Source organism: Melanostigma gelatinosum (genome assembly GCF_949748355.1).
Source record: "Melanostigma gelatinosum genome assembly, chromosome: 9".
Classification (NCBI taxonomy): Eukaryota; Metazoa; Chordata; class Actinopteri; order Perciformes; family Zoarcidae; genus Melanostigma; species Melanostigma gelatinosum.
The window spans coordinates 26063425-26088320 of record NC_136642.1 but is presented as its reverse complement, the minus strand read 5'-3'; the positions used below and the strand labels follow the sequence as shown (position 1 = coordinate 26088320).

At 42.5% G+C, this 24896-nt stretch overlaps 2 protein-coding genes across 3 annotated transcripts in view; both read right to left on the bottom strand.

The window, feature by feature from the left end:
- Positions 1-1445: 1445 nt before the first annotated feature.
- On the bottom strand, positions 1446-5762 carry fzd1 (frizzled class receptor 1). Its single transcript, XM_079275274.1, has one exon. The coding sequence runs from the start codon at positions 5482-5484 to the stop codon at positions 3844-3846; it is 1641 nt and encodes a 546-aa protein (XP_079131400.1). The 5' UTR covers positions 5485-5762; the 3' UTR covers positions 1446-3843.
- A 2512-nt stretch (positions 5763-8274) lies between these two features.
- cdk14 (cyclin dependent kinase 14) overlaps positions 8275-24896 on the bottom strand; it is a 203506-nt gene continuing 186884 nt past the window's right edge. For both annotated transcript variants that reach the window (XM_079275678.1, XM_079275679.1), the window contains one exon: positions 8275-13268. The gene's annotated coding sequence lies outside the window, so the exon portion shown is untranslated. The remainder of the gene's footprint in view (positions 13269-24896) is intronic.

Sequence of the window (24896 nt, the reverse complement as noted above, 5' to 3'; positions counted from 1 at the left end):
TCTCAGCCCACTGAACAGGTAACCTAAGAGAAGCTAAAATTGCGTATTTTTACACTGTTTTCAAATAGAATCCGCTTGTTTGCTTTCTCATTTCCAGAGTAGGATGACAAGATTAATATTAATTTATCTCTGTACATTCAATGCAAAGATACTGAAGCACTGATTGTGTTTGATCTAAATACTGGGAACATGGGCTGACGACCGTGATATCAAAAAATAATAATAACATGGATATCACGTTAATAATGTACATATGATATTGTGTGAATAATCCTGCACCTCTTAAATCATACAGTTATGGTTACTGACTCTCTATCCAAATACCAGCGTTTGTATTTTAAATTAAATTAATTTGCCAAAATGCAGAATAAACAAAGTTTGGTGAGCTGAGGACAGCATCAGGAGTTATCTCTGTTCCCCAGCTCAATATATTCGGAATATGACACAGTAAGGAGACCTTTCAAAGGTGTTTTTGTTCTCAGCAATGTTTTTTGTTCCCTTAGGTCAAATGTTCAATGTATGTGTCCCTGGGTTGTTCATGTTGCGATCAGCCACAGCTTACAGACGACTCAAATGAGTCGTCTGTAAGCTGTGGCTGATCAAATTGTGTTCTTGATGTCAGACGTTGATGTCGCCACAGATTTTCACCATCCAGCCTGCTTTGTAAACATCCACCTCCCTCAGCCCAGGGACCTGGTAACATCCAGGTTGTTTAGTGTACTAGTTGTTAATTGAATTAATACCACTCTATTCATGGTATATACTGTGCATTTCTATTTTTTATTAATCTATTCCTTCAAATTCAGTATCTGCTCTGCTATTTTATTGTACTGTAGATATTGTGCATTCCATACGTTATATTTTACTCTGTAAATTGCTGCTGCTCCAAACTAATTTCCCCCTGGGGATGAATACAGTTTATATCTCTCTATCTATCATAGGGGTGGTCTCCACAAAATCCAGTCCTCCGTCTGCACAAAGTTAAGTCAAAGGTAATTTGAGCGTTCAGCAGTTACGATTAGTCAAATCAACTTGGGATCATAGGATTCATTCTGTCGAGGACAGGATTTCGTATTTGTGCTGCTTTCCCTCCTTTTGAGCTGAAAAGCATAATAGCATTGAAAATGCTAAAGTGAAAGTTAAAGCTTCACAACAGCTTCAGAAGAATGCACAGAATGAGGACTGGTGGTTTGTCTGCTATCACTTGAGATGTAAGAAGGATCTCATCAAAGCCAGTACGGACAGGAAGAGGACCTTTCAGAGCACAATGGCATGTGAGTATTGTGTTACGATAGACTTATTATAATAATAATAATAATTCTGAACCAGCAGATCTCTGTTCATATACCAATTTAAGGGAAAAAATACATTTTACAACAGCTTGACAGTTGCAATGGTGAGATGTTTTTTTATTCTCATAAAGCAATCAATGTGTGTATGTACGACTTTTCTTTTATAAATATAAAGGTTCTCTTCATAGCAAACGCAAAAGGAAATGACTTCAAAGCTGCGACTATTGTAGAGCTGTCAGCACAATGAAAGGATTATTATGAACCGGAAGCGCGGTGTGGAAGAGCGTTTGACGAGAACACAAGTCCTGATGTGTGCGTGAGGCGAGCTGCACTGCCAGCAGCCGCTCAGCGCCTCCTCACAAGGCCTCCTTTCTCCTGCAGGGGTTACATGCCAGCTGCTCTCAATCCCACCACCATCACATTACTCTGCAGGAGCTCCCCAGGTCGCCTCTCAACAACAATAATATTCAAGCTCCGGGTTCCAAAAAGTTTAAACATTGTTTTTTTTTAAACGTGCCCGTACAAGTGAATCAAAAATAGGCTTTGTTACAAACATTTATGATATGTGCATGATCAATCAACCTCTATCAACTGCAGATACAAGCGTGTGTATAGTGCCGTGTTGAGGTTTGGACACCCTTTATTCTACAGGGTTTATTCTATAAATGTTGCAGTCATTATAAAAGATAGTTTTCAAACTTATATCCCTTGTGCCATCAGGCTTTTAAAGAAATATAACAGAATATAACACATGCGGGTGCATTCACTGTTCAGTATCTGACATCACCTCAACTCAGACTCTTGCGTTCTCTTAACAAAGGTATCTGATCCTTAATACTCTTTAAAACCAGGACGACCTCGACACCGAAACCGTCTATACGCCTCACATTCCCATGCTACGCCCTGAAACGCATTCAAATCCTGCTGAACTTTGCTTTTGCTGGCATTAAAAGTCAAAATGACAACAGCTCTGAATCGTGTTAAAATAACTGCAGGTAAACATGGAGATCTGAGCAGTGAAAGATGTGAAGGTTGGAGCAGATATTTCTCACTGACACCTTTTATCTCACACGAACAATCTGGCTATTTTCATTATGAATTAGTATGAGAATTATTTGAACAATTAACCACTTTTTTTAAATGTCAGAAAACAGACAAAATGACTGAAGTTATTCGTCAACAATCAATAGTTTGTGGTTCATTTTCTTTCAAACATCTTATGGAGGAAAAAATAAATCAGATGTTCTTATTGCTTTTGTGTAATAGAGAAGGGGAGATTATTGGGTAGCTAAATAAACAGTGGTGGTAATAAACAAGTCCAAAGGGTGTCCAATGATCTGAGATGGCCCTGTGTGCAGACACCATGGTTCACAGTGTGCTTTAACACACACTTGATTGTGTCTGCCTGCCGTGTGTTTGAGCAACTCACATTCCCTCTGCAGGCGGGTTGTTTCATTCCAAGTTCACTGAACACAAGTGCATACTCATGCTGCTCTGAATCACTGTTAGAAAGCAACACACCGGTATTTCAGCATGTTTCAGACCCTTGTAGTTCATATACTCATTTAACACCAAAACCGCTTCATATGTTTGTATGTGTTTTCCTTCCCACCAGCTGAATTCATCAGTCAACTCTTATCTGCTTTCATTAAGGTCAGAGGTGTGGAATTGTTCTCATATTGTGCCGGGAATCAATTGTTTTGGTGTGAGTTGCTGAGTGTTGGAGATATTGACCATTTTATATTGGCAACATCTCTACAGCTGATAAAATGTTTCGGGGAGAACTGTCCCTTTAAGCAGTCATGTTGGTAACTATGCAGAATTACCCAATTTTAAAGTGTCTGTAACAACATTTACCAACTGCAGCTCAACAAAAAGAAAGACAGAATTAAAAGTATTGCCTGAGAGGAGCTCCTATTGTAAAAATACACAAGTCAAAAAACACCGGCGTGGTCCTTTAACCTAGCATAACAACGTGTGCTTTATTTGGAAAGGAATGATAGAACTGTCGGGAGCCCGAGCTCCAGACCACAAGCATCTGTCACAACCACTCACATGTTCAACCTGCACACCAATTCTCGTCCCGTACTGCTGACATTTCCCTTCAGAACGACGACACAAACTACAGCGGGTTAATGGGGATAACGGGGAGCCACGAGGAAGCACTTGGGTTTCACGGGACTCTGCTCAGAATAGAGCCGGCGCTCACAGGCAGTCCACTGAACACAAGCTCCATGTGAAATACTCCCAGCGGAGTCCACAGTAAGTCAGGTCATGAGACCGCGGCATCATTGATGGTCAGCTGGCTCTTTGTCAGTACAATTCCATTATGTCCAAAGTATGAAAAAAGGTGTTTTTACAAAAAAAAAAGGTTTAAAAAAATCTTTAAATAGAAATATATACTTACAAAAATCTCACAAATGTATATGTACATTAAAAAACATACCAAGTATATTCTGTAAGTCTGAGAAAAATCACAAGAAAATAATGAAGTGGATTATCATTCAATTTGTCACCAAGCAGTCTGCGTGAGGGACGGGGTCAGACCACATCACACTGTGGTCTCGCCCTGTTTAGTGTTGGCCAGTCTCGTGTAAAACCTCCGCCACGAGTTCAGGGTCTTCCCAGACCAGATCCAGAAGCCGGAGGTGATGCCCACGATCAGCGTCATGAGATACTTTATCATGAAGACGGTGAAGTCGGGACTCATGTTGGGGTGGCTCTGGACGGGGCACGGCACGGCGTACGTCTTGCACGTCTGGCCGATCCACGTCCTCTCCCACTGCTCCCGGAAGGCCTGCTCGTAGAAGTAGCAGGCGATGACGATGGTGGCCGGCACGGTGTACAGCACGCTGAAGATCCCGATCCGCACCATCAGCTTCTCCAGCTTCTCCGTCTTGGTGCCGTCGTGCTTCATGATGGTGCGGATGCGAAACAGGGACACGAAGCCAGCGAGGAGGAAGGAGGTTCCGATGAATAGGTAGACGAACAGCGGCGCCAGGACGAAGCCCCGCAGCGCATCCACGCTGTTGATGCCCACGAAGCAAACCCCGCTCAGCACGTCTCCGTCCACCTGCCCCACGGCCAGGATGGTGATGGTCTTAATGGCGGGCACGGCCCAGGCCGCCAGGTGGAAGTACTGAGAGTTAGCCTCGATGGCCTCGTGGCCCCACTTCATCCCCGCCGCCAGGAACCAGGTGAGAGCCAGTATAACCCACCAGATGGAGCTGGCCATGCTGAAGAAGTACAGCATCATGAAGAGGATGGTGCAGCCCTCCTTCTTAGTGCCTTGCACCACAGTCCTCATGTCGTTGTCGAACCTGTCGTTACAAACCACCTTGTCCTCCAGCAGAAAGCCAGCGATGTAGGCGATGGACACCATGGTGTAGCAGCCAGAGAGGAAGACGATAGGCCGCTCTGGATAGCTGAAGCGCTTCATGTCCACCAGGTAGGTCAGCACGGTGAATAACGTGGAAGCACAGCACAACACCGACCAGATGCCGATCCATATCCGCGCGAATTTCAGCTCCTCTTCGCTGAAGTACATCATCCCGTGAGATCTCTGGGGCTCGCAGGGAGCACCGCAGTTCTCCAGCCCGACGAAGCGATAGTTCAGGTAGGGGGGGACCCGGAGCGAGGGCGGGCACCGGAACTGACCGTTTGTGTGGTCGGTGCGCACAGTGGGGTCTTGGCCGGGACCGTCTGGCTCCGCCCGGTCCGACATGTTTTGCCCGACGCACAGCTCCCCGGCGCCGTGAACCGGGAAGGTCTCGCACGCGAGGCTGTCGGGCCACTGGAAACCAAACTTGTTCATGAGCGCCTCGCAGCCCTGCCGCGCGCGCTCGCACAGAGAGCGGCACGGGGGCAGCGCCTGCTCCAGCACCGTGCACACGGGTGCGTACATGGAGCAGAGGAAGAACTTTAGATCCGGGGAGCACTGCACTTTGACCAGCGGGTAGAACTGGTGGACCTCGAGCCCCGCGTCATCCTGGTTGGTGTGACCGAGCAGGTTCGGCATTATGGTCTCGTTGTACGCGATGTCCGTGCACAGCGGAATGGAAATGGCCTGGCAGAACCCGTGCTCCGGTATGGACATGCCTCGGTCCCCGCCGCCGTACTGCCCGTTAACGTTTAGAAACAGAATGGAGAACAGTGAAGTCAAACCCGCGCGGAGGAGTCTGTAGTGCACCATGGTGGAGACAGTGTCCGCAGTAGCCTACTTTCTATTTGTTACTTCACTAACTCACGTTACCTCACCGAGCAGCAGCCTACTTCCTTGAAGGCTCTTTGTTGGCGTTTATTTGCAGGCTAAAAGCAGCTTATTCCAGCCGAATTCCACAGTTCCTTTCGGCTTCCCTCCGCGCCGAGTTGATACAAGAATGTGAATACAAAAACCCCCAACATGTAATGACAACCTCGGCTCCTCCGGTTGAAATCCACAAAAAAAACGAGCCGTACTCCCGCAGCAACGGGTCCGCTCCAGTCTTCGGTCTGCCCGACACGGTGTCAGTCTCCGTTCAAACCTGTTCTTCTCGCTCTCTCTCTCTCTCTCTCTCTCTCTCTCTCTCTCTCTCTCTCTGTCGTTCTCAGGAAATCAAGTTAGGCACCGCTCAGAAGCACTTCCGGTCAAAACATTCTAAATAAAAGCCTCTAATGTCGCAAACTCAATAGTACTCAATATGTTTGAAAACTCAAATACTTGATGTCACATGCATATTTAATGAGATAAAGTTAATAGAAACATAGCATGGTTAAAATATATGTGGTGTGTGTAGAGTTGCGTTTGGGATATTAATAATGAGATGTTTATTTAAAATAGCATGACAAACTAAATTATTCTTAAAACAAAAATAATGAAATTGAAACAACAGAGATAAAAAATTGAATAGCTGATGAAAAAGCAATTCAGTTTTGTTGAGCATGCCTCTACTAAAATACATTGTAGGTACTACTGATAGCTGTCAAAAGTCAAAACAAAATAATTACATCGAATTAAATACATTTATTTGACGATTATCAGCTGTGTCACTTCACACTATTAGCAGGCTACAATGGGATTCATCCACATTTGCACTGAAGTACTTCCTGTTTATGTCAGTCTCACTTTTACTAGCTTTACTCTCTCTCTCTCTCTCTCTCTCTCTCTCTCTCTCTCTCTCTCTCTCTCTCTCTCTCTCTCTCTCTCTCTCTCTTTCAGTAGGACCTACCAGACGGAGGGGGTGGAGGGGGGGACTAGGGAGGGCCTGCATCTTCCCCCATGTTTGGTTGGATTGCAGAGGTTCATATCAGTTGAGCTCTGCACTGTTATTGGAATGAATGCTGATGTACAGGTCTGCTAAGCATCTTCAAGGATCATACCAGTGTGCGTTTGTGTCGTTCAGAGCCACTACTATGCTTTGAGATGGATAAATCAGTCGTAAAAAACTAATTTGGAACTGTAATTGGACCAAATTGAAATTTTAAATTATTGTAATCCTCACTTATTTCAGGATATACATATATATCATTAAGATGTCAGATATATTTAATAGTACATTCTGTAAAATGTAAAAGCTGCAATGTGTATGCGTATCATCTGTTGATTTGTTGGATCCGTATTTGATCTCAGCTTAATTCCTGTTCTGTTAAAAACAAGCTACAGGTTACAGCTATCCATGTGCTGCACTCCCATTTAGAATAGGACCCTCCTCCATATCAATGGATGGAGGAGGCTACCCATCCATAATTCACTGCTCTGCAATGATGCTGAATGGACAGAGGAGGGAGAAACCTATAGATCATTATAGAAGCCCAAAAAGTAAACTGGAGGGTATAAATATGGGGTCAGATCAGTCTCAATCATTGCAAATGCACACAGAAAGACTCACAAATGCACACAGAACGATTCACAAATACATTCCAATGCACACATGAATAAATGACGATTCATCTAAATGTAAAAATGTGTCACATAATGTCAAATAACGACAAATAACGGCTAAACTACCGCGGAATCCGCACCAAAACAGTGGCAGCTTGCAAAAGGAAGTGCCTCTACTAGCTGCCGCTGCCACGATTTGAGCTTGCAGAAATACATACAAATGCAGAAATATATTTGTGATTTTATTTTACATTTATATGAATCGTAATTTATTCATGTGTGCTTTGGAATATATTTGTGAATTGTTCTGTGCGCATTTGTGAATCTTTCTGTGTGCATTTGCAATTATTGAGACTGATCTGACCCCATATATAAAAGCTGAGAGTACCCATAGTTGTAATAGGACGGTTGAAACACAGCTAAATGCTGTTGAAATAGGAATAATACTCACATGTAATGCATGCAGCAGTGTCGATATAATCACCTGTCATCGATAATCAGCTCTCCTACAGAGTTCCCACTCGGCCATTTTATCTCTTATCTTCACATCACAAGTTAATTCATTCGTGGTCAAAAAAAAAGTTGCTTCCTTATGATTATCAAATAATATACTTTAAAAATAAGAAGTTGTTTCCTTGAGAAAATGCCTTTATATTGAGATCACAAGATATGTAACGGATCACTTCAAGATGATTGCCCTGAAGGCAAACTTCTCCCATGGTCACACAGCAACTGTTTCCAGGGGACACTAAACAATGATGCACATGGCCGAAATTAAGAGTTGGCCTTTTTCTTGTTATAAGCCTGCCAATTAAAATCTGACCAAACACAAACAATTAGTTGTGAAACAGGCTAATGTTATGTTAGCTGACTACAACGCAAGTTTTTACGACTGGTAGGTTTTTACTGACATGACTCATAAAGTGATTACTTTGCTAAATTACAAATAGTATTCATGCCGTCAAACTGCAACTTATTCAGACTAAAGCTGGGGTAGGCGACTTTGAAAGTCAGCAAGCCTTATAAAGTATCCAACCGAAAAATCCCAGCCTCTCCCAAAGCAACATTAGATGTTGTACTACAGCCACAAAGGCACAGCTTTACAGACACATCTGAAGCAGTAATACATTTTATTTCAGGTAAAACAACATTAAACATTTACAGAAGGACATTACATCTTCCATAATAACATTACATACAGGTCGTAACAAATAATGCAACAGCTATTCTACTGTATACTATAGTGTTTCACTCGGTGAAGTGACTGACAACACTTCTGTTTTCCAAACCACTTGTGAAAGAACACACTGTGTTTTCAGTGCAGCATACAAAAAAGAGAGATAGAATGTGAGAGAAGCTTTGTTGAAAAAAAGTTGCAAACACAGTCATTGTTGAGCACAGCGAGGATGCACGATGGATCCAACCTATATGTTTTTCCTTCCGATACCACTTTGATAAAGAATGCCAAAAATAGATGCCTTATATTTATATTCACCTTATATCTTTATTCATATATGATATCTCTTTGATGGCATTAAGAGGACCTTTCCAACCCTGTGTACGAACATAGTGGAAGCATCACTATTTCACTTCATAGAAGATGTGTCAACACCTTATTGATTTCCCCCGTTGACATTTCTGTTGAGATTATTTCTCATTTTCCTTGTCACAGTGCTAAATGTGCAATTCCACCAAGTATTTCCTTCACTGGACTTTATTGAAATCTATGAAGAACATTCAAGATTGAACAGAGTGCCTTCAGAAACTCTGCCCACACAGGACTCAAAAATATAAGTTTTTGTACTGACAACTAACTAACGAACTGTGGCTAACAAAGCTCCACAGAAGAGTGTTTCGGAGCAAACAAAGCGATGTGTGCCACGCCGAAAGTATGCACAAGGAGAAACATGCCAAAAAAGAATTATTCAGCTGCTAATACTGCCTGCAATCCCTTAAAGCCACATGAGGCTGGGCAATCTTCGCACAGCTCGATGGTATTAACCCTCTTCTGTCACGCCGCTTTACTGGCATTACCCACCCCGTCTCCTCCCCGATTGTTTCTGCCGCACAATCACAGCCTGAGGATGACACTGACAAGCCGCGAGATAACTTCAAGTCCAGCATTTCTGTGAGCTCTCCTCAATCTGTGGTAAAGGTTTGAAACAAGGGACGAAATTTACATTTCTAAGGACTGGTTTGCTTTGCATCAGGCAAATAAAGGTTACATATACTGTATATACAGTATAAGCACTCATATCTGTTTATCATTAAGGGCAAAGCAAGTGCATAAACGTAACCATACAGGCTGGAATGTAGGGCAAAAGGTTTTTCTTTAAAGTGCATTTTCAAAATGCTATTGGAGAGTCTAGCCAATGACCATTTATTTTGCCTCTGTGGTTGAAGAAGCTGGACTGGAACACAGTCATGGTAAAATGCCAAAGCACAAAAACTCCAATTACTCTCTACTTTAAAGATATTCAGATATTTTCACGTCTATCTTAACTAGATTTCTTTCGATACCGATGCTGGTATCAGATGCAGCCTAAAGTTTATGCATCAATCAGACATCACGTTGTCACATCATTTATCAGTTCCTTTACACTGTACAGGAACAACAACATGTGTCCCTCGCTACCCCAATCCGTACATCCTGCATGATTGGCAAGTGCAACTCTCAACAGAGATGAGAAGAAAGAAGTGTTCCATTCCTCGCTCCAGATAAATCGCTGCGCCCAAAATTAAGCCAGAACGAGCAAAACGTCCCCACCAGTAAAGCGGCAATGTGTTTTTAACGCACTGGTATCACATCGGTACTCAGTATCGGCCGATACACAAGTTCATGTATGGAAATAACTCGAGTGTCTACTGTCAAAGATAAGGGAACAGATCCACAGTCTATCTTCTGTGCAAAAATATATTCCAAAATTCAGCCAATATTAATATTCAGCAGTCTAAAGCCAAGTTTCCATCCAAATGTAACACAAATGCAACCGACTTTCCAGAAAATCCCCATAAGAAAATGCAAATTATATGCGTTTCCCTCCACTACTGTTATCCAAATATTATGGGTTGGGACTCATCGAGGTAAACTATTGGTTGAGCTAATTCCCCAATCTGGTGCTGTTAATGTCTGGCGCCAACATTCATCTCTTCAGTCGGAGCGGAAGCTTGATTGATGTTGAAGTCACCTGCCTCATGTTCCATCTGATTTATTCACGAAGTGTGTTTGTTTTTGTTCTATGCAACTCTTCCATCTCTGCGAAGCGTGGAAACCTTTTTTTGCTCAATTTGTACTTTCTCAGGTGTTTTTATGAGCAAATTGATAAAAAAAACAACACACAACATATTGTGTTTTTATGGTTAGAAAACCGTAAATTTACACCTGCAGCACCAGAGCCACCTGGTCGTATCATCCCAGCCACCTGACAAATGTTCGTCCAATATTGCTCATCAATGAAGCTCTGGTCCATGAGCTCTTTAGAAAAATATCGATTTGTAAATTTACACACAATTGCTTGGCCGGAGATACCCACTCAGACTGCCACTGAAGAATATTACCTCCAGCTGAACTTTGGAATGCATTTCGGTGCTGTAAAAATATCCTTCCTGGCTGGCATGGAATGGGGGAATGATTACATTTCATGAGTGATGTATTAACATAGACATGAAAAATTGCCATCTTTGAATGCGACAGACTGCAAAGCAAATACCAGCACGAGGGGGCATGGAGGGGCTGCAGGGTTATGCTGTATTGTGGCAGATAGGTGCAGGAAGGTTACCTTCGAAGGCAAGACATCTATATGATGAATGTGTGTGTGTGTGTGAGTGTGTGTGTGTGTGTGAGTGTGTGTGTATGTGTGTTTGATAGGTCGTGGAGCGACATGATAAGTATCAACAGTTTCCAATTCTCCATGACGCCACATTTGCGGCCTCATCTCTTCGGCTTATCAACAGTTCAGGGCCGATATTATTGTTTCAGTCAATTTCAAACTGATAGATAAAAAGGAAGCCATTGTATTGATAGTACTTCACAATTATCACCATACATCTAAGCTTGTAATATTCAGATATTTTCACACAAAACATCCAAGGAAAGAGTAAAAACATCTTTGCAGATGATACTACTTTATACATTTGACCTTCGTCATAAGAAGTTGCAAAACATTTCGAACGTGTAGGATGTTGAGGGGCACACATATCGGGGAAGTCTCGCCATAAGAGCATGTGTCGGTGGTGACACCACCTCCAGTACACACACTGCACATACACGACCACTCACTGAAAAGCACTCATCCCTACACTTTTTTGATTTGTAAGATACGAAAAGCTCTGGATCAATCTTAACATTTGACTCATGAGCTTAACAAAAAGTTGAAGTTGTTGCCATAGATCATCTGTTTTTAATAAAATATTGCAGATCTTTTGATGGTTATTAGGATTGTCGTGGGCTGGATCAAACAATAGGCCACTCAACCTATTGCCTTGGTGTTTTACCGTTTGTACATTAGCTCATTTGCATGGATGGAAGCCCCGATGCTCAGCTATTGCCCATGTTTAATATACTCACACACACAATAGCACTTACACGCCTCTCTATCAGACACGCACACACTTTATCCATTACGGTACGGCACACTGGTTGGTGCTGTCCCTGTTGTTTTATGTGTGCACCTTCAACATCTCCAGCAGAGATCATTTATGTTTGAAAGACTTTTCAGTTGCAACAGAAAACTCATCTCAGCCAGTTCTAGTTAATCATGGAGGTCCATTGGAAAAATGTAAAAGATATTTAATCATATCATTTTTTCACCACCAGGGTCATACTTTTGTAGTTTTGCCAGACATTAAATGTGATGTTTGCAAATTGAATTCAAACATTATTTGGAAGTGGTTTGATTCTGACTCCTATAGATTTGCTCAAATAGAATTTCAATGTCTTTTGAGACACTCGCAACGTGACATACGACGATTTCAAGTCCAGAGTGACAGAAGCAGTGAACAGAATCCATGCTGCTACAAGCAGAGCGCTATGGAGAACAGCATGGAGGACAATAACAGTCCATTGACCGAAATATATTGGCATGACTGCAGCGTGGAACATCGCAATGTATACCATTTTTCTATGGGAAAGTTCCACTGTTTGGCCACTATGTCTTATTAGCTTCATAACCCAACGCTCGTCCTGGGATAGATAGGTTTGTGATGTCTGCACACATGAATCTGATCTGATCACTTTTTTTCAGGTAAAGTATCTAAATCGCCCAACAGAAAGGCAAAGAACGAGAAATATCTGCCAAATAACAAGATGTTCTTTGTTTTCCAACTACTAACCTCTATTTACTACTTATTTACCTACTTGAGGCTTTAGTGTTTCAATCATATTCGTTGATGGTGGTAGTTACCTGAAAATGAGCACAATTAGTCAGCTAACAAGATACAAGATCAAACATTATCACAAATTATAAAAATGTAAAACAACATCAGGACCTCTAATATGGCAGCCAGAGGATGTGTTGCACCACCTGAAATCCCTCCATTATTATTATTAGGCTTCTATAAATTAGAGTTAAACCTGGTAAGAAAGTTGAAATGGAACTCTGAAGGATCATTCTTTTTTAACCGACTGCATTGTTTTTGATTCATAGCTTTACTTGTATGCATGTCTCCTCTTATGTGTTTGTTGTGTCTTGGCGTGAGAAGATGAAGCGATATTAAAATTGTCCATTATATAGTTTCTTGATGAGTATATCATACATACAAATATACATTCTTAAATAGGAGGTTAGTTACGAACACAAAACACATGTACCAATAGTAAAGTCCTTTTGTTTAACTGTGATAACAACATATGAGTTATTGGAACCTTATAAAAACGAAAAACAAATTTGATTTGCAAATGATAGCCTGAAATCTTAGGTACCGTTCATAATGCACACATGCATTCATATCTATACCCAGTGCTAAATCTCTTTCTCATGCACACGGCACACACGCACACACACACACCCACGCTCACACATATTGTGAAGGTAATAAATAAAGAGAACTGGGGCTCTTCCATTCGTCTGGATCCTCCATCTCTTGTCTTCATCTTTTTTCTTTTTTACAACAGCCACCTGAAACAGAAAAAGAGACAGAACACACAATCTGTAGAAACTGGCATTGTAGAAAAAAAACACCAAAGCAATCACATCCCACATTTCATGTTTTCTTGCAGATTGAAATCAACAGTAATGAGCATATGGGCTGTGATTCAATGAATACCAATAGACTTTAAAATGTAAAAACAAGCAGCGACGAATGCAGTCAATCGGCAAGAATCTTTCCAAAAACAAAATTAAATTGAAAAAGCTGTCTGCCCGCTTAGCTGTACAGCAGCGGCGAGGTACAGCAGTATGTGTACTGGTAGTTTCATTAGCAGATCGCTAACAGCCTGACAGTCCAAAACACGAAAAGTGAGAAAACTGTTTCCCCACAGTTTCTCTGGGTGCAGAGCAGCGACTGGGGATCGGCGATGCACTCAGCTTTGTTATCGCTGCCCCTGACGAGTCAGCAGGCAGTCAATGGCAGTATAAAACTGGTAATAAAAGGACGTATGAGTCACCACAACCACGAGAGGTCCTTGAGCATGCAGCCATAACTGGGCACCCAACATATTATGCTGTTTTCTGAGGCAGAATGCGAGATAGCTTGACTCTCCTGGCAGAGATACTACACTGCAATTTAAATGTATTGAGGAATATGCACCATGAACTGTGATGATGACTCACAGACGGACTCAATGGGTGAAAACAAGAACAGCGTTGCTGTCTGGTGCACTGGGAAAGCTTTGCGAGGTTGGTTGTCGAGCTTTGAGTTCAAGTCAGTCATTCTGGCTCGTTCGTCCTTTTGCTTAGGTTGAATAGTGTGAGCTCACCAGACTTCATGTACGAATAAGAATAATAAAGGTGTTATTTCTCCTGCCTTAACAGATGCACCAAAGCTAACAGGCGAGTGCGAAAGATCTGTACTCGTCTGCAGAGGTCTAATCAGTCCAACACAGTCTCCTGTGTGGGTTTACCATGGGTGTACGGGGCCTTTAGAATTAGTTCTAGGTCTAAACAAATCTTACATTTGTCATAAAAGCTGCATATCCAGAGCCCCTCAAATAAAAGCTGAAATTGACCAATGGAGCCATAAAGGTTTCATCGATATGTATTCATTTATATGTCACTTGTGAAAATGTCCAGCTCACATGTGACAAATAATACATGTGACATTTCCATAAGGGCTTTGAAAGGAATTTAAAAGTCGTCGATGACCTGCAGAAGCTGACTGTGGCTCAGTGGTTTAGAGTGTTTTAACCACAAGGTTGGATGTTCAATCCTCTTCCTCTATCGTTCGTATATCCAAATATCCTTGATTGAGACACTGAACCAAGGTACTTCATAACAGCCCACTGCATCCTAATGCTAAGAATGGGTTAAATGCAGCGGTTACATTTCATGTACCTTTGTGACGGATATGATAAAGTTAAGACTTCTTAAGGAACATTGTGTGGTCTGTAGTTGCGTTTCCTCCTGTTCTTCCTCGTTGCAAAATGACAGGATTAACTAAAGGTCAATAGCTTGTTGTGTGACAACATTTAAAAGCCACAGCTCATCTGTCAAAGTCAAGGTCACTGAGCACTGTACCTCTGTGTTAGGAGGTGCAGTGTCATCATCATTCTCATCAAATCCGGCAGCTTGGTCAGTGGCACAAAGCTTCAAAGCTTCAAACTATGAACCTCTACGTACCGCTCTAGCATCGCTTTTGGACATGTTAGTGTGTCAATTACACGTAGAGTGTCTTTTCAAAATAAACTTCTGTCTTCACAGGTCGTTAGGTTTAGTCAATAAAACAACTTAGTTAGGTTTAGGAACAGATGCGATTGATTCATTGGACCAATGAGTGTCAAACGAGACAAAATGTGACAAAATGTTAACGTTTACTTTTCATTTTGCACGGGACACGAAGTCTCCTGCTGGAGAGTCCTGAGTTTGTCTGATCCGTCCACCTCCAGTCCCACCCAAGGACTACCTTGCTCTTTATACTACGTCAGTTGCTGTGCACAGGGTGCCGCTGTTGTGTGCGTTGCATAAACGAACTAAACTTGCGTCACTGCCAGGCGCAGAAGAGCACTGACCAAGCTGTGTGATTTGACACGTCATATTAAGCCAACAAGGGATTCGTTGTTTTAAAGCGATCTGATGTACTAAGAACAGATGTAGACTTCCGCTCTCTTGGGATCAAAGAGCACCAAGTAGGTGTGCGTGTGTGTGTGTGTGTGTGTGTGTGTGTGTGTGTGTGTGTGTGTGTGTGTGTGTGTGTGTGTGTGTGTGTGTGAGTGTCAGGGGGTTCCACTTGGGAAGCAGATGGAGCTGGTGGGTGGGTTTTGTGTGGAGGATTTAGCAGGCGTGGCCAGCTGCTGGCTGTCCTTTAATAGAGATCCTCTCACCCTCCCCCCCAAAAATGAAATCGTTAAACGACTCTGCATTGGGATAGACACACACAACAATAGAAAGAGGACCAAATGGGAAAGGGGGAAACGCAAAGAAAACATAAAGACAAACAGGCAGCAACTATACTTATTTGCATTGTTGAAAACTGAAAGAGGCAGCAATCATTCTGGATGAAACCACTCTAAATATACCCTCCTCTACAGACTCTTCTTCAGTCTGCCTTTGAAGCTTTCCAATTATCACTCCTTAATCACAGACTAAATTCAGAAAAGACTTGTCTACCATTAATGGCACTAACACTACTCTTGCTGACTCTTAAAATATAAACAAAAATAAAATATTCAACATTTAACAAAAAAATCAAAAATCAAACTGGGCTTAAACTAGGATATCAGTCTTATTTTTCAGTCAACTTCTTGTCTGTCCTTGATTATGGACATATTCTGTACTGTCATGTTGTCCCATCAACACTTCAGCTGTTACAGTCTGCGTATCACAGTGAACTACGCTCCATCACCTACGACAAGCTGTTCTCTGCATCACACAGACCTCCTAACAGTCATCTCCTGTTCCTCAGTCCTGTCATTTATTGAGCTCTACTGCTGAACATCTCTTCTTACATTGAAATCAAATAACCACAGTTCACAATTCATTAACGACTTAACATTAGAGATCCCTCATGTAGCACTCATGTTGGCAGAACTGGTTTTAGGTACTATGCACCTTTTAAATGTAATTGAACTGGCATTAACATTTTATTTTGTCCAATACTTTTGTTTATGACCAAATACCTGAACTAATGACATTTCCATTAGCCTTAGTGCTGGACTTTGTATCAGTTAGCTAATGTTAGCATGCTAAGCTAAGGTGGTGAACCTGGTGAATATCTATACAGCTGTTTTTTTTAGTAGCCTCTTGATGCAGTGTATAGGCTATGTATAGGTATTTTATTGTGAAAGGTAAGAATGGAAGGAGTGAAGAGCTGCTGTTGGCAATGTGGAAGTAACAAAGTGTTTGCTGTTATTTCATTACCTTCATAAAGTATAGATGCAACGTAACCCACGGCTACACAAGCTGTTGTGGGTCAACTCTCTGTGTGAGTCGCATACACACCACTAAAAGAATGTGGCCATGTGCCACCACTGAATGTGGTCTGAGTGACCGGATCTCCATGCGTCCTCAGTGCATTCACAGTAGTGACAGTGGTAGTCAGACGAGAGAGAACGCAGTAAAGTTAAACTCTGGAGGCTGACCTGTGGATGTGACATTTCATGGTTCACATGAGCTCAAATCTGACTTTTGAAGCCAAACAGAACTGTTTCTCTGAACTGCAGATACCATAGCCCTAAATAACAGGCCAGAGTGGAAATCTGCTTCTTAAACTGGTCCAATCCCAAACCCGTGATCTCAGCCATCTCTACTTCAACTCCACTCACTTTTGCAGCTCTTCATCCTTCTCTTCCTCCATTTATATTCCCCTGCTGCTCATACCGTCTTCTATCATCATCAACCAGGCACTCTTCTCCCAAAAACACAACATTCCTCCCTGATTTCTCATCCATCGAAGTACTGTCACTATCAAAGAACAGCACACACACTTTGTGTTTACATGCACTTCAGTAACGTGGATATTGCCCACTTTCTGCTGAAACCTGATTCCTGAAAAATCAAGTCAACAACATGAAATAGTTTTAGCCATGTGCTTCATGACTCTGCTCTATTTCTCAGACTGGCTTGACTGAATCAGACTGACAGAGCCACGCCTCCTCACCCCATGACCCAGAGGCCCAGGGGTCACGACCACTGACCCCTCCCCCTGCAGGGAGGTCCCGTTATGTCTGATCTCAGCCAGTCTGGCCTCAAGTGTCGCCGACTGAACACCCTGAGCTGAGAAGGTGCTGACGGTTTAATAAGCTGCTTTATGATGCGTATGTATATATGTGTGTGTGTGTGCGTGTTTGAGAGGGTGAGGAGCCTGACTTGGTATTTGTTGGATAGGAGTGAATACATGCGAGTAAATAGAGGATTTAGAAGTTATTTACATGAAGATATTTTTCCATATTTTTTCATCCAGACTTCCCCACTGGAACTTGACTATACTTTCCAGTGATTTTAGGAGGAATGCAGTGTTGTGGCCAAGTCTGTGTTGAGCTGCCACATCTACAACCAACAAACACTCCTCTGTCCCTGCAGCGTCCTGATAATTCACAGAAACAGGGAGGAAGAGACTGAAAACGCTCCAGTTGAACATCTCAGTATCCACATGCACACACACACACAAAGGATTTTCCAGAGATTTTCAGTGTTTGTTTAGTAGAAACCTGTTAATACAGAGGCTACTTCGTTTATTTAACAAGGAAAGAACCCTGTTTGCTCTGGTTTCTAAAGTAATCCAGTCTGGATTAACTATTAAAACCAACATGGTGGGATACAGACGGGCCTGGGTCAAAACATCTGCAGCCTGCTGCTGTACTCAGCATTGTCGTTGTGTTGGTGGTGGGGAAATCCATACAGCCCATCGGTGGAGCAAAACAGCACCCAACAAGGACAAAAATGAGAGGAGAGGAAGATGGAGAAAATCTACCAATGAAGGTATTTAGTCCGTTTTAATCAAACTATGGTGCAATTCGTTTGGGTAGCTGTGAACACAGAAATGCCACTGTAGTGCGGACCAAAACAACCAATCCGAGGCCGCTTACGAGGTCAGAATGTTGCCAAACAAACCCAGATTCCGTTTGATTGCAGTGAGAACATAATCAAACATAATTGACACAAAGTCAATTGCAGGAAGTAAACACAAGTGGGAGAGGACTGACTGGGACTTCTGCAGAAGTCTGATGTTTGCTTGACATTTGGGCAGAGGTGAATATACACAATATGAGAAATGAAGTCCACAAAAAGAGTGACGCTTATACAGTCACTCTAGATAAACTTCAGGAGAAGGGATTCGTGCGCATTTGATCAGCGTCGAGTCAAAGTGAAAAAACTTGGACCCTGCTCCTTTGTTTACACCCCTCAGCAAATGTGTTTTCTTTATTTGATCTGCAATAACTAGTGCACTGTGAAACCAAACCAGGCTAAATAGAAAACAAATCAAAAGTATGAATTTCTCTCCGATTCAGACTAGACAAGTGGACTTCTCGAAAGCCCCCTCAGAGAATTAAAAGGACCAAACAAGGTCACAGTACAATGTTACCTTGTGTTGATCTTTTCACTGTAGCATAACCCTGAGCTAATCAGTGTCATCTGAATAATGGTGGAACACAGCACTGCGATGCATTATTGCACCATGTTTCATCAGAAACCAATCACAGGATTCTTGTTATCCTGAGATCACAACTTACTCACTAACGTATAGTATATTAATGGTTTTTTTTGTGGTCATGACCACATCCTTTCAAGTGTAAGTTGTGGTTACACTTGTCTTTACAATGCGACTTTGGTCATCTGATCATGCTAGGACGCATTTAATGTCAAGTCTGTACGCTCCGAGATCGGATCTTGCTCGCATTGGGATCCGATCAGCCAGACCACATCAAGGTGGCCTGGCTCGCATTGAGTTTGGATCTCAGCGAGGTGTTGACAGCATGTGGAGACAGTCCAAACCATTTATCAAACGTAGGTCTCCTTCATGCCCACCCTCTGGTTCCCCCTCAGGTCAACACTGTTATGCTGCATTCACACCGGTCGCGTTGATTTTTTGACGCGCGTCGAGATTACATACAAAGTCTATGCACAGACGCGATGAGAGTGGCGCGCCGCGATTTTGCGATAACGCGTTGGACGCGTTATTGCAGTGCGGTGGACGCGGTGGACGCCGCAAAATCGCCAACGCGCGATCATTTTTCAACTTCAGCGACATAATCGCGTGACGCTGAGGCGCGATAGCCTATCAGCGTTGAGTTGCTCCCCCTGTCATCACTGGCTTCCTGCCGTTGTTGAATCAGGAAATAAATCCTGTAGCCGTCTGTGTTCACCCAGAGCTCTACGATACCTCATATCAACAGAGACCGGACCAAACTATGTGTATACATGTGTGTGTAAACCATACGGTACAAACAATGAATAGACGCTGCCGTATTTACGTCTACGTGACGTTATTGAGTGCTGGTGGAGCTGCTACGATGTTAGCATAGCCTAGCACCGATCCATCAGAGCTCCATTGAGAAGACCAGTAACCTACAAATCGGCATCATTATGTTGTTATTTCGGAGTCCCTTTTTGTCGGTTTATTGCCGTTGAATCACAGCCAAATCAGTTTATGTTGTGTTCCTACAGCTGTAGTAAACAGCGACTGGTGGCTTGCTAGACACAGTGAATACAGCTCGATAAAATCCACGGAGCTCCTCTGAACAATATTATGAACCAGACATGACAGCGTTTGGCATTCCGATGTTTGAGGGACTTCCACAACACGTACAAAGCAGCAATTGTCCTTATTCCTTTCACGGTTGACAGCGGAAAGAAATGGCGGCCATGTGAACGGCTTCCAGGACGATAAACCACGCCCCCTCTCCGGCGCTACGAGATTTTGCGGCGTTTGGTGTGAACACGACCGGCGTTCATTCGATCCTCCTGTTCATTCGATTGCCATCGAATGAACAGGAGGATTTGTGATGAACCGGTGTGTTGGAGAAAAGCCGGTGCACCTTGGGGGCCTCCCGCTACGCGAGCAGCAGATTCCCCAGAGGCACTGCCCGTTGTCCTACGCTCTGCTGCTCTAGCTGGGGAAGTTGTTTTAGCTTCATGCTCATAGCGTACAGCCCTAACACGCCATCTCTGAATGGCACCGCAGAGGTAGTGGGCGCTTCCCTTCTGAACATGATTAAAATGAGGTACATGAATGATTCTGACTTGCTTTTTCCACAGCTGACTGCAATATTGTTTTTAAGATTGAAGATGTCAAAATATGTAAAGTAACTAAGGATGATTTTATTTCACCATCTTCATGGCCGGCACGGCAAGAACTTATCCAAGAGGACAGCAATGAAAGTATTCTGGTTTAGTTTCACAAACTGCTGTGTATTTGTGTACATGGCTACCCAGTAATGTGACTGTGAAATAAAAAGTGGTCCAGATCCAGTGGGTAGGAAAAGGAAAAATGAACGCTCAGCTCCACAGCCTGCATACTTGCCAGCTCTCTCTGCTCTAACGCAAATACTTTCTTCTGTGTTTTTCTTGCCCCAGTTGTCTGGGCCAGAGTAAATGAAAATGAGTCTTTAAAGAATGCATAGACACACACAGACACACACACACACACACACAGACACACACACACACACACACACACACACACACAGACACACACACACACAGACAGAAACACAGACACACACACACACACACACACAGACACACACAGACACACACACACTATGCTGTACCACAGACAGCCTCCACTATGCTGCACATTCATGTGTTTCCTATTAACCCATGTCCTGGCAGAAAAATCTTTCAGAATCAGCAGTTAATAGCTGGAATCACACTGCCCAAAAATGGCTGCATATACATAGAGGCCATGCACTCCAATATTCAAAACGATACACCCAACATACAAACACACCTGTAAAACTAACATACAAACACCTTCCTGCTCTCGTTTACAATCCACTGAGACCTAGCGTTTCTAGTGCAGACGCAAGTAATCACCCATTCCTGCATGCATTGAGGTCTTTGGGTTTACATGGCAGCTCATCTGCAATGACGTCTGCAATTTAAATTCTCACCAAGCAACGAAGCAACACATTACATTTACTCTCGTTACTGTAACATGGTCGTCTTTTTATGTACATTGGGACAAGATTTTGATATCTGAAGAATTTTGGTTTCCGTTTGTGTTGACCGGGCATTGGTTGAACACAGATAAACAGTCCGTCTCAGCACTCGCCAGTTATCGTCTGATGATGATTTAGCTTTGAATTGGTTTAAAATGAGCTTGTAAACAGGCTACTTGTGAAACAATCCGGTTGTACACATCGTCTCTCAACTCGAGTCTCGCATCTCAAGTTGCTAATCGAACTGTAAGCAATGAGCAACATATGGAACAGGAAGTCGTGGCCCCATATAAAAAGTTAAAGTTAGGATTTTATTGTCATATACATATACACATATACGAAATTTGACTTCTGCATTTAACCCATCGCTAGCTTATTGGGAGCTGTGGGCTGATGAGACGCGCCCGGGGTTCAGTGTCTTGCAGATATATGCTGGCTGCACCGGAGACCAAGAAATATTGTCCCTTTCCCCCAGAGGCTTATCTGTCGCTAGACTAACAGCCAAAACAGCAGCTGCAGCAGAGAAGAAGCTGCTGGTGGGAGGGCAGAGCTACAGAGAGATGACACTCTTGTTTTAAATCCTCTGTTTGCTCTGATTGGTTGATTGTTTCTACAATCGGCAGAAATAGCCGTGAATGAACTGACCTATGTAAACTGTGGAACTAATCCAAGAGGTCAGAAACCAGTCTTAGCTTTACTGTTGGCTGCTTTAAAACCCGTGTGGTGGTCCTATGAATTTTGTTTAGAACTGTCGCCATGGTCCCAGATCTCAGTGACAAACCAAAATCATCCTGATTCTAAAAGCTCAACTGTCATTGACAATCTGTAAAGACAGTCAAATGAATGTACGAACAAATGATGCATCGATTTTAATCAGTCTGTCAAGAAACAAACGTCTCACAGCAAAACCAGACCAACAACCTAACTTTTTTGGGAAAAATGATGAATACCTTTTTTCGATTTTTGAAGTGGTTGTTGGAACTGTGTGGGAGCAATGCACCAATGTACCAGAATAGAGTCATCAAGGCTACTTCCATGATCTCATCTAGTAGCATTGTTTAGAATAACAGCTGAATAGGATGCCAAAGCAACATTCAAATGTCAATCAAAAGACCAATGGCAAGATAGATCTCAACATATTTCTGAACATTCTGGACCATCTTTCTGTGGATAGGGTTCAAATGATATGGGACATCTGAAAGCCAAATTGGAATAGAAGCAATAATGTGTATTTTCTGCACAGATTCTTCCATAAAAGCCAAAGTATTCAGCTTTAACAGCATGGCAAGCAGAGTGCAGTTAAAGGTCAATCACCACCATTCCTCTGCTCAGCTTGTGTTCTGTTGTGTGGGGCTGTGGCGAGGACTAATGAGTGTATATCGAGGGTCAGAGAAACACCTTCATCCACAAACTTTCAAACACACCCACTTGCTGGGGATCGCCGGGTTCCCATTCCATAAATCCTTCTTCGCGGGTATGTTTTTCTTGTCTTGGCTTCCCCCTCACTGGGGTTTATGTAAGGTGATGGAAACACTAAGAGGAGGGTGGAGGACAGAGACGGGAGGAGGAGAGCACTTGAATGTTACTGGGAAAGGAAAGCAAAGAAGAAAAAGCTGGGGAGGTGCATTTGCCAAGTGAAATGTTGGGAGAGATTTAAACGAAAAGGATAAAGAGAAGAGAAGAACAGATAAAGTACTGAAGTTAGGAGGCGTGCGAGGCCGCTGCCTGGCATTTACAGTAAAGGTTTCACTGTTTATGTGACTGGCCATCTTGAAAATGACAAAAATCTTCCTTGATAGTGATGATAAACTGATGAGATTAATTATTGATGAAGTTATTTTTCAATCTCTTTCCTCTACCGACAAAAACACTTAAAAAACAACCAATACGTTGTAGCCTCCATTGTAGCCACCTTTATGCGTGCAGATTAACTGGCTAATTGTAACTCATGCTATGGATGCTATGTGAATATTTGATATTAACATATCAACACAATGTGGTTTAAAACAGAGTCATAAATATACAAGTCTTACATTGTTACCATGTTCGAGTAATTTAATAAATATTTGTTGAAGTCTCATATTATAAGCTGTGCCTGATTATGCCTTTGGAAGCCAATGAGGAAAGAAAAAAAGCAGTTTGGAAACTTGGCTTGATCACAAGTTCGGGTGTTTCATTTGAAGGCAGTTTGCCAAAGTCATGGTGAAAAGCTCTAGTAAATTCATCATCATTACCACAACAGCTCCAGTGGCTGTTTCGGGGTGTTTACAAGTAAAATCGGTGTGTGTGTTTCTCTACACGTCAGGTACATGTGCCAAGAAAAACAGTAACAAGACAAAAGTCTAAAGCCCTGCTAGCAGTCCCTGAAGGCTGCGATGTTCATCACATCCCACATGCTTAAAGTGTTGGACAGAATCAACCAGATACAAGATTACAGCTATACCATTTGTGTGGATAAATAAAAAATATTCAGAAAGTGGCACAACGAGAGGGTTTATTTGAATTAGGAGATTATGGTTTGAGAGCAATATTAGAAGAAAGCTCATTGGAGACCCAAATGAAAACGGTGCAAACTTGTTTTTACCTGTGCAAGTGGAAATGTTGGCCTGATGGTGGTGGTCACACAATAAGCAAAAACAATAGGATCCATCCTCTGTGGATGATGAATATCTACAGCTGATTTTATAGCAGTCTAAACATTCACACTTGAGATACATGGTCAGGTACCAACATTTCATGAATGTCCAAAATGTTGGGGGTAAATCTGTTCAAGTCATGTCATGGCACTGCCCATTCCATTTTAAATAGCACTCGTTCATAGCACATGAACAAGATTGTTTTGCCCAAACATGGCTCTCAACACGGCTACCGCTGAGCCGGCGGTTGGCAGCTACCGTTGAAGGCTAACTGTAGGAGCGGTCGGTCGATTAACGCGCATTCTCTCGTAGTGTCACTTCGAAACTTTCTTTTATTCGAGAACAGCATCAGAAGCATACATGGAAATTATCTTAAACAGAAAAGCCCGCTTTGTCTCCTAATGCGGTTTCGTAATGCGTAATGCTTAATGCTTAATGCTTAATGCGCTTGAAAATAGTTAGCCCTTCCGCTCTCTAGTCGAACGAACACCCCTGCACGTCCTCAGGTGAGGTCTACATAAAGAGCCAACGCCCCCTGACGTCATCATTGCGTCATAACCATTTCGGCAGCAACGTCCCAACCGGCTCAACAGCAAATCACAATCAGCATGGTCCGATGTACAATCAGTAGCATGACCATAATTTCCTTAAAAGTATAGAATGTACAGGTAAAACACAAATCAGAGTAATGGCTTCTACACTCCGGCCCCTAATTGACCGGTATAGGGCAATTCATACATTTATACATAGGAAGCCTATTCTTAAGAGTCCTTTGTGACAATATTCAAGACTATCACGTGTCCATGGAATTTCAACAATAAGCCAAAAAATGTAATCCATTTAGTTTCCGCGAG